The 12,210-nt window shown below is 29.2% G+C and overlaps 1 protein-coding gene across 7 annotated transcripts in view; it reads left to right on the plus strand.

Moving 5' to 3' along the window:
• Nucleotides 1-12,210, plus strand: part of sdk (sidekick cell adhesion molecule) — a 435,466-nt gene that overhangs the window by 323,330 nt on the left and 99,926 nt on the right. For all 7 annotated transcript variants that reach the window (XM_075302955.1, XM_075302954.1, XM_075302956.1 and 4 more), the window contains 2 exons: nucleotides 3,290-3,466; nucleotides 11,305-12,052. In XM_075302955.1, coding sequence (XP_075159070.1) covers nucleotides 3,290-3,466; nucleotides 11,305-12,052 — 925 coding nt within the window. The remainder of the gene's footprint in view (nucleotides 1-3,289; nucleotides 3,467-11,304; nucleotides 12,053-12,210) is intronic.

A 12,210-nucleotide genomic window follows, 5' to 3' on the forward strand; every position in this document is an offset into this window, starting at 1 on the left:
CATTAGGATAATACTAATCTAGCCGTTCTAGCCGTTACATAAAAATTCACAAACTAATGTAGTGTTTTTAAAATATTAAGTCGATTCAATTTACGAATTCGAAAAAATAAAATATTCACATTACTTATACCCAAATGTTTTACTGGGTTGTATCTACATAAATTGCCCCCGCATAAATGCCTTATCACATGATATGCCGGAAAACTATTCCAATACTGTCATTTTTGCCCCATGTAGCAAAACTGCCAGAGTTTTTTTTTTCATTTTGCAGGATACAAACTCGACCCTTTTTCCTAGGACTTTTTCTGAATGGTTTTATTTTTTTCATAGAACGGGAGCATTTATTGTCAAAAGCAACAAGGTTCTTCCTGTATTACTGTTGATTTGGCACACAATTTGCAAAAGTGTTGGTTAAATTTCCATAACGACATGCCAGGCGGTTTTCACTTTTTCATTCCTCCCCTCATAACATGAATGGTTGGCAGTGCTTGTGTGCGTTAAAGTCAACGCCACTATGGCTTAGACCGGTGGTCTTTTGTCAATATAAGTGTCTGCAAATATATTTAAACACATTTATAAGTTGATTCGTAGTTTTACACCAAGAGAATTAGTGTTAGTAGTTTTTTTTTTAAACGAGGAAAATTCTCTGCTTCCACTTTAGGAATTTCCAGAATGCTTCCTATTATTCGAAATAATAATTTCAGCCAAGGTGGTTTCAAAACAAGGATGATGTCCTTTTCTCCATCCAATAATAACCATATTACATCTCCGCAACCTATCGGTAGAATTTATGATGGTTTGGTAGAAGTCTCTATAACTTAAAGAAAATTAATCTTAATAGTAAATGTATCTTAAAAATTGTACTTGAGAGTCCTGCTTAGGAACTGTGTGCACTAAACATAAATAATTTATCTATTTGTTTATTTGTAGTTAAATATCATATATAAACCTAAATAAATAAACGATTATAGAAAAATAGATTTTGCAAAATATTCCTCTCCAACTAGAAGGTACTTCATAAATTGTCCATAAAAATAAAATGTTGACAAAATTTTCTATAAAAATAAAATGTTGAAACAATTTTCTATAGAAATAAAATTTTGACAAAATTTTCTATAGAAATAAAATTTTGACAAAATTTTCTATAAAAATAAAATGTTGAACAAATGTTCTATAGAAATTAAATTTAAAAAAAAAAATTTCTATAGAAATAAAATTTTTAAAAAATTTTCTATAGAAATGAAATTTTTAAAAAATTTTCTATAGAAATAAAATTTTTAAAAAATTTTCTATAGAAATAAAATTTTTAAAAAATTTTCTATAGAAATAAAATTTTTAAAAAATTTTTATAGGAATAAAATTTTGACAAAATTTTCTATAGAAATAAAATTTTGACAAAATTTTCTATAGAAATAAAATTTTGACAGAATTTTCTATAGAAATAAAATTTTGACAAATTTTCTATAGAAATAAAATTTTGACAAAATTTTCTATAGAAATAAAATTTTGATAAAATTTTCTACAGAAATACAATTTTCACAAAATTTTCTATAGAAATTAAAATTTGACAAAATTTTCTATAGAAATAAAATTTTGACAAAATTTTCTATAGAAATAAAATGTTGACAACATTTTTTATAGAAATAAAATTTTGACAGAATTTTCGGTAGAAATAAAATTTTGACAGAATTTTCGGTAGAAATAGAATTTTGACAAAATTTTTTATAGAACTAAAATTTTGACAGAATTTTCGGTAGAAATAGAATTTTGACAAAATTTTCTATAGAAATAAAATTTTGACAACATTTTCTATCGAAATAATATTTTGACAAAATTTTCTATAGAAATAAAATTTTGACAAAATTTTCTATAGAAATAAAATTTTGACAAAATTTTCTATAGAAATAAAATTTTGACAAAATTTTCTATAGAAATAAAATTTTGACAAAATTTTCTATAGAAATAAAATTTTGACAAAATTTTCTATAGAAATAAAATTTTGATAATATTTTCTACAGAAATAAAATTTTCACAAAATTTTCTATAGAAATTAAAATTTGACAAAATTTTCTATAGAAATAAAATGTTGACAAAATTTTCTATAGAAATAAAATTTTGACAACATTTTCTATAGAAATAAAATTTTGATAAAATTTTTTATAGAAATAAAATTTTGACAAAATTTTTTATAGAAATAAAATTTTGACAGAATTTTCGGTAGAAATAGAATTTTGACAAAATTTTCTATAGAAATAAAATTTTGACAACATTTTCTATAGAAATAAAATTTTGACAAAACTTTCTGAAAAAAATATTTCGAAATTGGTATACCGCCGTACATTTGTGGGGTATACTAATCGACCAGGTATCAAAACTTATTATGTGATTTACACATCATAAACGGGTATGGAAAGGGAAAAAGCTTTTCCCTACCAAATTTTCAAGGCACACGCCAAAAAATAATGTATTTTATGGGAAACGAAAAAAATCCTTCGGAGCAAACGTGTCTACGGGTGGGTTAAGAGACAACTTTGAGGTAGAATATCTCTCTATATTATCTAGTATTATACCTTGTGACTTCAATATTTTCGCCACATTCATCAATACTATTTGCATTTACTTTGCATTTGCTTCGAGTGTACACAAAGGCAAAATTCATTTTCATATTACCCGCATAGTAAGTGAATGATGTTTTGTTTTGTGTATTTTTTTTTTTTTTGTGGAATTCCATAGATAAAGTATCGAAGTTAATTTTTCATATACTAACATCCCTACTCCATGGATACATCAGATAATACGTGATATATGAAACTATATGTCTCGTCCTCTGGTAAAACCCGATTAAAGTTATTTATCTCCTGTTTCCATCAGCCATTTTATACAAACTGCCAACTTAATTAAAGTCTGTTTTTTACACAATATGAATTTATGAATATCCAGGTAATTAAAAACAGCAAAAAAGCTATTGTTTAAGGATTATTAAAAGTGGAATATCCATATGGGTTTATATTAATAGCAAAACAAAAAAAGGAATTGATTCTTATCTAATAATTTAAATTGTTTATATTATTCCTATAGAAAAACCTGAGGGTCTAGATTTTCCTTCAAAATTCGAAAATTTAAAATATTATTTATCTTCTCTTAGGATTGTTATTCTCGATATCCAATAAATCAACAGCAATAGGCTTTTCCCTCTTTAAGTTTTTATTTAATATACAAATATATATTTTTCAATAAATAAATATCTATAGCTCACTCTCCATTTTTTTATTCCATATATATTTTGCAGGATATCCACAGCCTACATATCGTTGGATTAAAAATGGAATACCCATGGGTGATTATACATCCAGTCAATATATGAGAATATTGAATACACAACGGGATCACGCTGGTAGTTATAAATGCATAGCCAAAAATGAAGCTGGCTCAATTTTTAGTGAATCGATCGATGTTGTCGTTGCATGTGAGTATTAATTCGTATTAAATCATATTTTGAAAATAAATAAATAAATAAAACAACGAAACGAAATTCCAAAATAAAAACGACTGAAATTGTGGACATAAAAATTCATATGGGGACCCCAGTGATACCTTAGCCACAATGTATACATGCAAATTTATGCGAAACTACTGAACATTGAAAGCTATAAACAAAAATTTGAAGATGAATAAAAAAAATCTCAGCTTCATTCAGATTTCATTTCTGCTACAAAATTTCCATATGGTAGGTACAAAATAAAAAAAAAAAACAAAAATCATCCAAAATTCATTTAAATATTTGTTGGGGCTACAAGTGGAGCTAACAGATGGCATGGAACAAATATTACTTTCAATGCAATATGTAGCTTATGAATATGTTTTTCGGTCGATATTTCAAAAGCTGTTATTTACAACTATTTATGTTTCAAGAAAACTTTCGTTTTTTGTTGTACAGTGTTATTTCCCAACACTTTTTCCCATCACAACAAATATGGTAAATTGAAATTTTTAAAGGGATGAGACTACTGTTGTATTTTAACTTATGATGTTTAAATTATAAACTTTTATTTATAGCACGAAACATGCACTTTCTATTACCAAAATATTCCCAACGTTTTAGTTGATTGAAGCCGAAAGCTTTTTCAATTAAAATATTTACTTTTTAATACAACTAGAAACATCAAGTCAATGATTGAAAATTTTAAAATTTTTTAACTAAAGAATTAATTGATACAAATCAAACTAACTAAGTCAGTCAGTTAAAAAAATTATGGGAGATTTTTAATTAAAACAATAATTTTTGTAATCAAACTAAAAAAATAGTTACGTTTTTAATTAAGAAATCAATTGAGTTTTGAATTCAACATCAATTAAATGTTTAATCTATCAAAATAAATAATTGAGTTTTGTAATTAATATCAATTAAATTGTTAATTAAATAAATTAAAAAATCATTAAAATTTGGTAGTTAAATCAATTAATTTTTTAATCAAGCTTTTTTTGCGCCCTATTAAAACTGTGATTGAGATTCTCACTTTCACTTAATTTCGTTATTAAATCAGAAATTATTTGTCTGTCATTCTATCATCCTATCCGCAAACGTACGTTAATATTCCAGAAAATAAAATTGGAAGTTGTTCTTATGAAACGCATTGCGGGTTCATCTAATCTTTTTTTCATTTACACTATTTGGCCTTTTAAAGTAAAATTCAAATTTTAAATACTTAAATGTCGTAAACAGAAAATCAATAGAAAATAAAAAACACAATGAAAATAAAATTTAAAAGTTCATGGGATATGAACTTGTGCCATTTGACTTTTTGACTTTCCTAGAAATGTGTTTGAGAAAATATTTAGAAAATGATACATAACAGGTTGGCTGATAAGTCCCCGGTCTAACAAAGAAAAACACATTTTTTTGTCAAAATTCGTTTTTATTATTCAACATAGTTCCCTTCAAAAGCGATACAACGATTATAACGACCTTCCAATTTTTTGATACCATTTTGGTAGTACTCCTTCGGTTTTGCCTCAAAATAGGCCTCAGTTTCGGCGATCACCTCTTCATTGCAGCCAAATTTTTTCCCTGTGAGCATCCTTTTGAGGTCTGAGAACAAGAAAATGTCGCTGGGGGCCAGATCTGGAGAATACGGTGGGTGGGGAAGCAATTCGAAGCCCAATTCATGATTTTTTGCAATCGTTCTCAATGACTTGTGGCACGGTGCGTTGTCTGGGTGGAACAACACTTTTTTCTTCTTTATATGGGGCCGTTTTGCCACGATTTCGACCTTAAAACGCTCCAATAACGCCATATAATAGTCACTGTTGATGGTTTTTTCCTTCTAAAGATAATCGATAAAAATTATTCCATGCGCATCCCAAAAAACAGAGGCCATTACTTTGCCAGCGGACTTTTGAGTCTTTCCACGCTTCGGAGACGGTTCACCGGTCGCTATCCATTCAGACGACTGTCGATTGGACTCAGGAGTGTAGTGATGGAGCCATGTTTCATCCATTGTCACATATCGACGGAAAAACTCGGGTGTATACGAGTTAACAGCTGCAAACACCACTCAGAATCATCAACACGTTGTTGTTTTTGGTCAAATGTGAGCTCGCGCGGCACCCATTTTGCACAGAGCTTCCGCATATCCAAATATTGATGAATGATATGACCAACAAGTTCCTTTGATATCTTTAAGGCCTCTGCTATCTCGATCAACTGCAGTTTACGGTCATTCAAAATCATTTTGTGGATTTTTTTGATGTTTTCGTCGATAACCACCTCTTTCGGGCGTCCACTGCGTTCACCGTCCTCCGTGCTCATTTCACCACGCTTGAATTTTGCATACCAATCAATTATTGTTGATTTCCCTGGGGCAGAGTCCGGAAACTCATTATCAAGCCAAGTTTTTGCTTCCATCATATTTTTTCCCTTCAGAAAACAGTATTTTATCAAAACACGAAATTCCTTTTTTTCCATTTTTTTCACAATAACAAAAGTTGCTTCACAAAAGACGCTCTATCTCACCATCTAATTGAATTACAGACGTCAAATTTTGACACGAATCATTTGAAGGTTGGTCTATATAAAAATAATATGCATTTAATACTAGCGACGCCATCCATGTGTCAGACCGGGGACTTATCAGCCAACCTGTTATTATAATAATTTTATACGATCTTATTGGACAAAAAGGTGAAGGGAATTGGTATTATTAAATTATTGAAAAGAAAATGTCAGATACCAATCTACACAAGCCTAGCTATAAATGCAGGCTAAAGCTAGTTTCCCTAGCCTTCAGTATAGGTCTCGCGGGCGAGGCCATTCATTTTCGGTATTATAGGCTAACTTCTAATGAAAATTACATACACGAATTATCACATTTTTCAGTATTGCTAGTATCCCCAAAAATTCCCAATTTAAATTAAAATTCTTAAAACTAACAATAAATTTTTGACAATTTTTTGTATAAATAATGAAATAGGATCTGCGGTAGAAAATCAGTAATAATTAAAACAAGTATATACGGCCGTAAGTTCGGCCAGGCCGAATCTTATGTACCCTCCACCATGGATTGCGTAGACACTTCTACTAAAGACTGTCATCCACAATCGAATTACTTGGGTTTCTTCTAAATTGTAAGTTAGTCCATACGGGGTATACATTAAATACAAAAAGGCCGATTAAATACGTATATAATAACATTTTGACAAATTTTTCTATAGAAATAAAATTTTGAAAAATTTTCTATAGAAACAAAATTTTGATCAAATTTACTATAGAAAAAAAATGTTGATCAAATTTACTATAGAAATAAAATTTTGACAAAATTTTGTATAGAAATAAAATTTTCACAAAATTTTGTATAGAAATAAAATTTTCACAAAATTTTCTATAGAAATATAATTTTGACAAAATTTTCTATAGAAATAAAATGTTGTCAAAATTTTATTTCTATAGAAAATTTTATTTCTATAGAAAATTTTGTCAAAATTATATTTCTATAGAAAATTTTGTGAAAATTTTATTTCTATAGAAAATTTTGTGAAAATTTTATTTCTATACAAAATTTTGACAAAATTTTCTATAGAAATAAAATTTTGACAAAATTTTCTATAGAAATAAAATTTTGACCAAAATAAATAAAATTTTCACAAAATTTTCTATAGAAATAAAATTTTGACAAGATTTTCTATAGAAATAAAATTTTGACAAAATTTTCTATAGAAATAAAATTTTGACAAAAGTTTCTATAGAAATAAAATTTTGATAAAAATTTTGTATAGAAATAAAATTTTGACAAAATTTTCTATAGAAATAAAATTGGAAATTATTTATTTATATTTTGCTGTAATGATTTTATTGTGCTTTCTAATGCCCCCGATTTATTGATTGATTTTATCAAGATTGTAGTAATATTTTCCCCAATATAAGTAAGTTAATTGATTTTAATTATGGTTTTCTAACTCTAATGGCATGAACTAAAAATGAAATACCCTATTTTACTAAATTCGAATTTCTCACAAAATAGTTTATAAAATCGCCTTTCCATATCAAAGTTATAACCAAATTTCCAAATAAATTCGATGTAAATTATTTCGGTATTATATTTGAAACAACTATTCAATCTGTCTTTACTTGTTTCCCACTGTCTTCAATATAGTTTGTGAGAAAACGTTTTCTTAATTACTTATAATTTAGATTGGTGCTAAATAACTTCTTCAATTATCTTTAATACTTGTCACACACACACACACTTCGTGTCCAAGTATTCTCAAAAATATTTTTCTTCTCGGCATTTTCGATTTACTGCTAAGAACAATGACTTTATTAATCAATATGATGCAGTCGTCAAAAGACACTTAATTATGGCATTTATAACAATTTCTTCTAAAACCACACCATCTTAGTATGACCTTTTTTATTCCCATATCCCACCCACCAATTTATTTCTTGCTGTTTTTATTTTTCTTCTGTTTTTATTTCTTTCGTAATATGAGCAATGCCATAAATGTCTATGGAAAAGATAAACTGGAGACAAATCGAAGCGAAAATGCCTTACTTCATAATCTTTTGAAGACGCTATGCACGCACGGAAGGAATATAATACCCTGTGTTGGTTTCTTTTTTTTCACGACGAATATGGAATATATTTTTTCAAACATATTGTTTTCTCGTCAAACATATACATATATGTAGGACCCATGAATGACGGACGTAGTATGCGTAGCGGGCGTACTACGTAAGATAATTTCGGAGAAAATAATATGGTTTCGACAAACATGTTGCAAGATACCCGTGTTTTTTATTTTATTGTCAGTCAAACGTAGTCTTTTTCGTAAAGAGCACAAAATTTTAGACTATCGGTACGGTCAGACTGGGTAAATAATTTAGAAATAACCAATACACTTTTACATTTTCAATTAATTAAAAATAATATATTTATTATAATTTAAATTATAATTATTTAAAAACATTTCCTTGTAATTTTGTAAGAGTTCATTCGATTTAACATTTTCTTATAAATTTTTCGATTGTAATATTAGTTGAACTTTTATTTCACTTTCACTAGTGCTTTCATGTTTATTATAGTTTTTAAAATTGTAATAAATAGATAAATAAATAAATAAAATATTTCACTTCACAAGAAGTTCTTTTGAAGGGTGAAGAGTAGATTAGACCAAAATTATTACTCACACTCAAAAAAAAGTGAACTCTCTATTTCACTAAAGCCATATTAACTTTATATTAGTTCATATAATCATTATGTTTGGAAAAAGTTTATTTTAGTCAAATAATTTTTTGCGTATGTTAGTTAAATGAACTAAAAAACGGGAAAAAGTTATACACAAATAAAGCATAAAGATTTCCTAATTTCGTATTTCTTACAAAATAGTTCATTATTTCTTTAAATTTGTAAATTTTACCAAAAATGTGTCCATCATGAACTTCGTATATCACTAAAGACATTCTTGCAATTTTGAACTCCAAGATTTCTCTTAAAACTACAAAATTTTCTTCAACTACTGAAAAAATTTAGTTATGTCTAATAAATTTTCTTGAATTTGTCGAAAAATATTTACTTATTTTTGCCATATCGGAGTGATGCCAGCGCTTGTAATACCGTTTAGTTAAAATTTTATAAAAAAGTTCCAAATTTTCTAAAATTAATCGAAAGTTATCTTTCCTGGTGGGTTCACTGTTTTTTCAGTGCATTTATATGTTTGATCTCTACCAATATATAATATGTTTGAAAGCATATTGGTCTAAACAAAATATGTTTGGGTAGTCTAAGTTCCAAACATTTTGTATTTTTGCATCCAAATTCAATAATGTTGTCTTCCAAAAAACAATATGTTATTATGTGACCATATAATATGTTTGGAAGCATTTTGCACCCAAAAATATTATATGCTTAAAAAAATTCTCCCAAACAATATTGTGCTCAAAATTTTATTTATTTATTTATATATTTACAATCATAATGAATTATGAAAATAAACAGGTAATATAGGTGCTAACAACATAGGTTTTCGACCTGAATGCTCAAAATTTTGTTTCTGCCCAATTGTATATTCCCCGACATCTTTCTCACTTCCACGAGATTTTTTAGTTCTTAGCACCTTTTTCTGTAATACAAATATTGTAGAAGAAATTATTCAATTTTATGATTTTTTTTTAATTTTACCTTTTGCCGGACGGGGATTCGAACAGCGGACCACACAGTTTGTAAGGATCAAAGAAGTAGCTGATCAATTGCCCAAGGAAAAATAAAATGTTAATTTTGTAATAACAAGCAACAACCACTAACTTAATTCAATATCGCTCCCTGTTAAATAGCGCTCCAAGCTACTAAACACATATATGTTTATAGGCTATTTCTAAATTAATATATGTTTGCATCCAAGCATATTATATTTATGTCCCAAACATGTTATGCTAGTTTATGAACATTATATGCTTGCACTCAAAAATATTGTGTTTAAAAATTTGTGTTCCAAACATATAATGTTTATAGCCAAACATATGAAAAACAGTCTTTTTCATCCGTGTACTTACACCACGTACCAAATATCAACCGGATCGGATGAATTTTGCTCCTCTAAGAGACTCCGGAGGTCAAATCTGGAGATCGGTTTATATGGGGGCTATATATAATTATGGACCGATATGGACCAATTTTTGCATAGTTGTTAGAGACCATATACTTACACCATGTAACAAGAATTCTCAGAATTTAACCACGACCCTGAATATAACATATATACTTTATGGGGTCTTAGAGCAATATTTCGATGTGTTACAAACGGAATGACAAAGTTAATATACCCCCCATCCTATGGTGGAGGGTATACAAAATTGTAAATTGCGAAAATATTCCATATATCGCAAATACTTCCAAAAACATAATCGCTTTCACAATAAAAACTACAGCAAATAAGGTTGCTAGGTCTTAAGAATAAACGGCTACCATACACAATTTATTTCAACATCTTTGAGCGACATTAAAGATGACGATGACTTCGTCGAGTAACAATTAAGTGGCAGTTAGTTAAATTAATTGGTACACTTGTCCATTCGTTTATACGTTGAGTATATATATAACGAAAAGCAAAACAATCTATACACTAAAAAAAAACGAGATAAGCAATTTATCAAGGAATGGAAATCTTTAAATTACAGCAATTTAAACATTAGAGCGAGCATTATCACAACCACATCTAATATTTATTTTATATAATTGTAATTAAAGTATTTCATATTTTTCTCGGTGTTATTGTTTAAGGTTTTCCACATGAAGTGCGTAATTGAGGGAGTGTGTAGTGAGTTAGTTATCATGCCCTGTGCTTTCAGATTGCGTGAGTAGCCATAAAGCTAAAATTTGTGCAAACACAGCACGTCCAATGAATTGCTTGACTCAATGTCTAAATGATGGGCTTAATCTTTGACTCTGTCCGGGCATGACTTTACAAAGGGTAACAACAATAACCATACCAACACACTCACGCACACACGGATAGCAGACCCATTATGGCAATGGTCAGTCATTTGCAAATAAATGGCAACCAACTAAGTCGGGGACAGGGATAATAAATAAATGCTGCTGCTAGGTTACAATTGTTCTGGCGACGACCTCAATCACACTTCCACCCACCCACCAGACAGTTGGTGGGTGAGACAGACCACTTTACCATAACAACAAATACTACATGTCCATAATTTCTTAATTTAGTTATGTATGGCTTAAATGTTACTTTATTTGCACTCACTCACTCATTCATTTGCTATCTCACTTTATATTCTCATTTTCCTTACAGATATGGGCACATTTAGCAATATAACTGAGGGACGTTCAAATATCATATCGGGTCATCCGGCCATATTGGATTTGCCTGCTATCGATTCAGTTCCAGTGCCTTCGGTTATGTGGCAAACAGTCGATGGCCCTCTCAATTATGACATTAAATATGCCGTCACAAAAAACAATCAATTGATTATCCTCAGCACCGATGAGATGGACCGCCAGGCATATCGGGCACGTGCCATAAATACCCAACTGGGCAAAGAGGAGAATAGTGCATTCATACATGTGAATGTGTCCGGTGATCCATATATAGAAGTAGCACCGGAAATTATTGTTCATCCGCAGGATATGAAACTGAAACGTGGTGAGCAAGTAGCCGAATTGCAGTGCATTGCCAATGCTAGGCCTCTGCATGAATTGGAGACATTGTGGTTTAAAGATGGCATACCCTTAGAAAATGCTGAAATAGCTTATACTCTAAATGATCCCTGGAATCGTTCCTTAGCCTTGCTATCGGTAAATCTTACCCATTCGGGAGAGTATACATGTCAAGTGCGTTTGCGTAGTGGAGGTTATAAAATTCTCACATCGAAAGCAAAAATTGAAATTCTCGAACCACCATCGTTTTTTACACCAATGCGTCAGGAGACATTTGGAGAGTTGGGTGTTTTAGTTGTCCTACCCTGTGATGTAGTGGGTGATCCTCAACCAGCAGTGACTTGGTTTAAAAATGCTGAACCCATTGATTTGAAAAATGAAAAGTAAGTAGATTTATTGTTGAGAAATTTTAAACTCCCATTTATAAAAAAAAACTGATATTACTTACTTACTTTTACTTTTAATATTTCATTTAATGTTTTAATTTTCATAGAATTTTTCTTCAAAAAAATTTTCTATAGACATAAAATTTTGACAAAAT

The sequence above is a fragment of the Haematobia irritans genome, chromosome 3 (assembly GCF_050003625.1).
Source record: "Haematobia irritans isolate KBUSLIRL chromosome 3, ASM5000362v1, whole genome shotgun sequence".
Lineage (NCBI taxonomy): Eukaryota > Metazoa > Arthropoda > Insecta > Diptera > Muscidae > Haematobia > Haematobia irritans.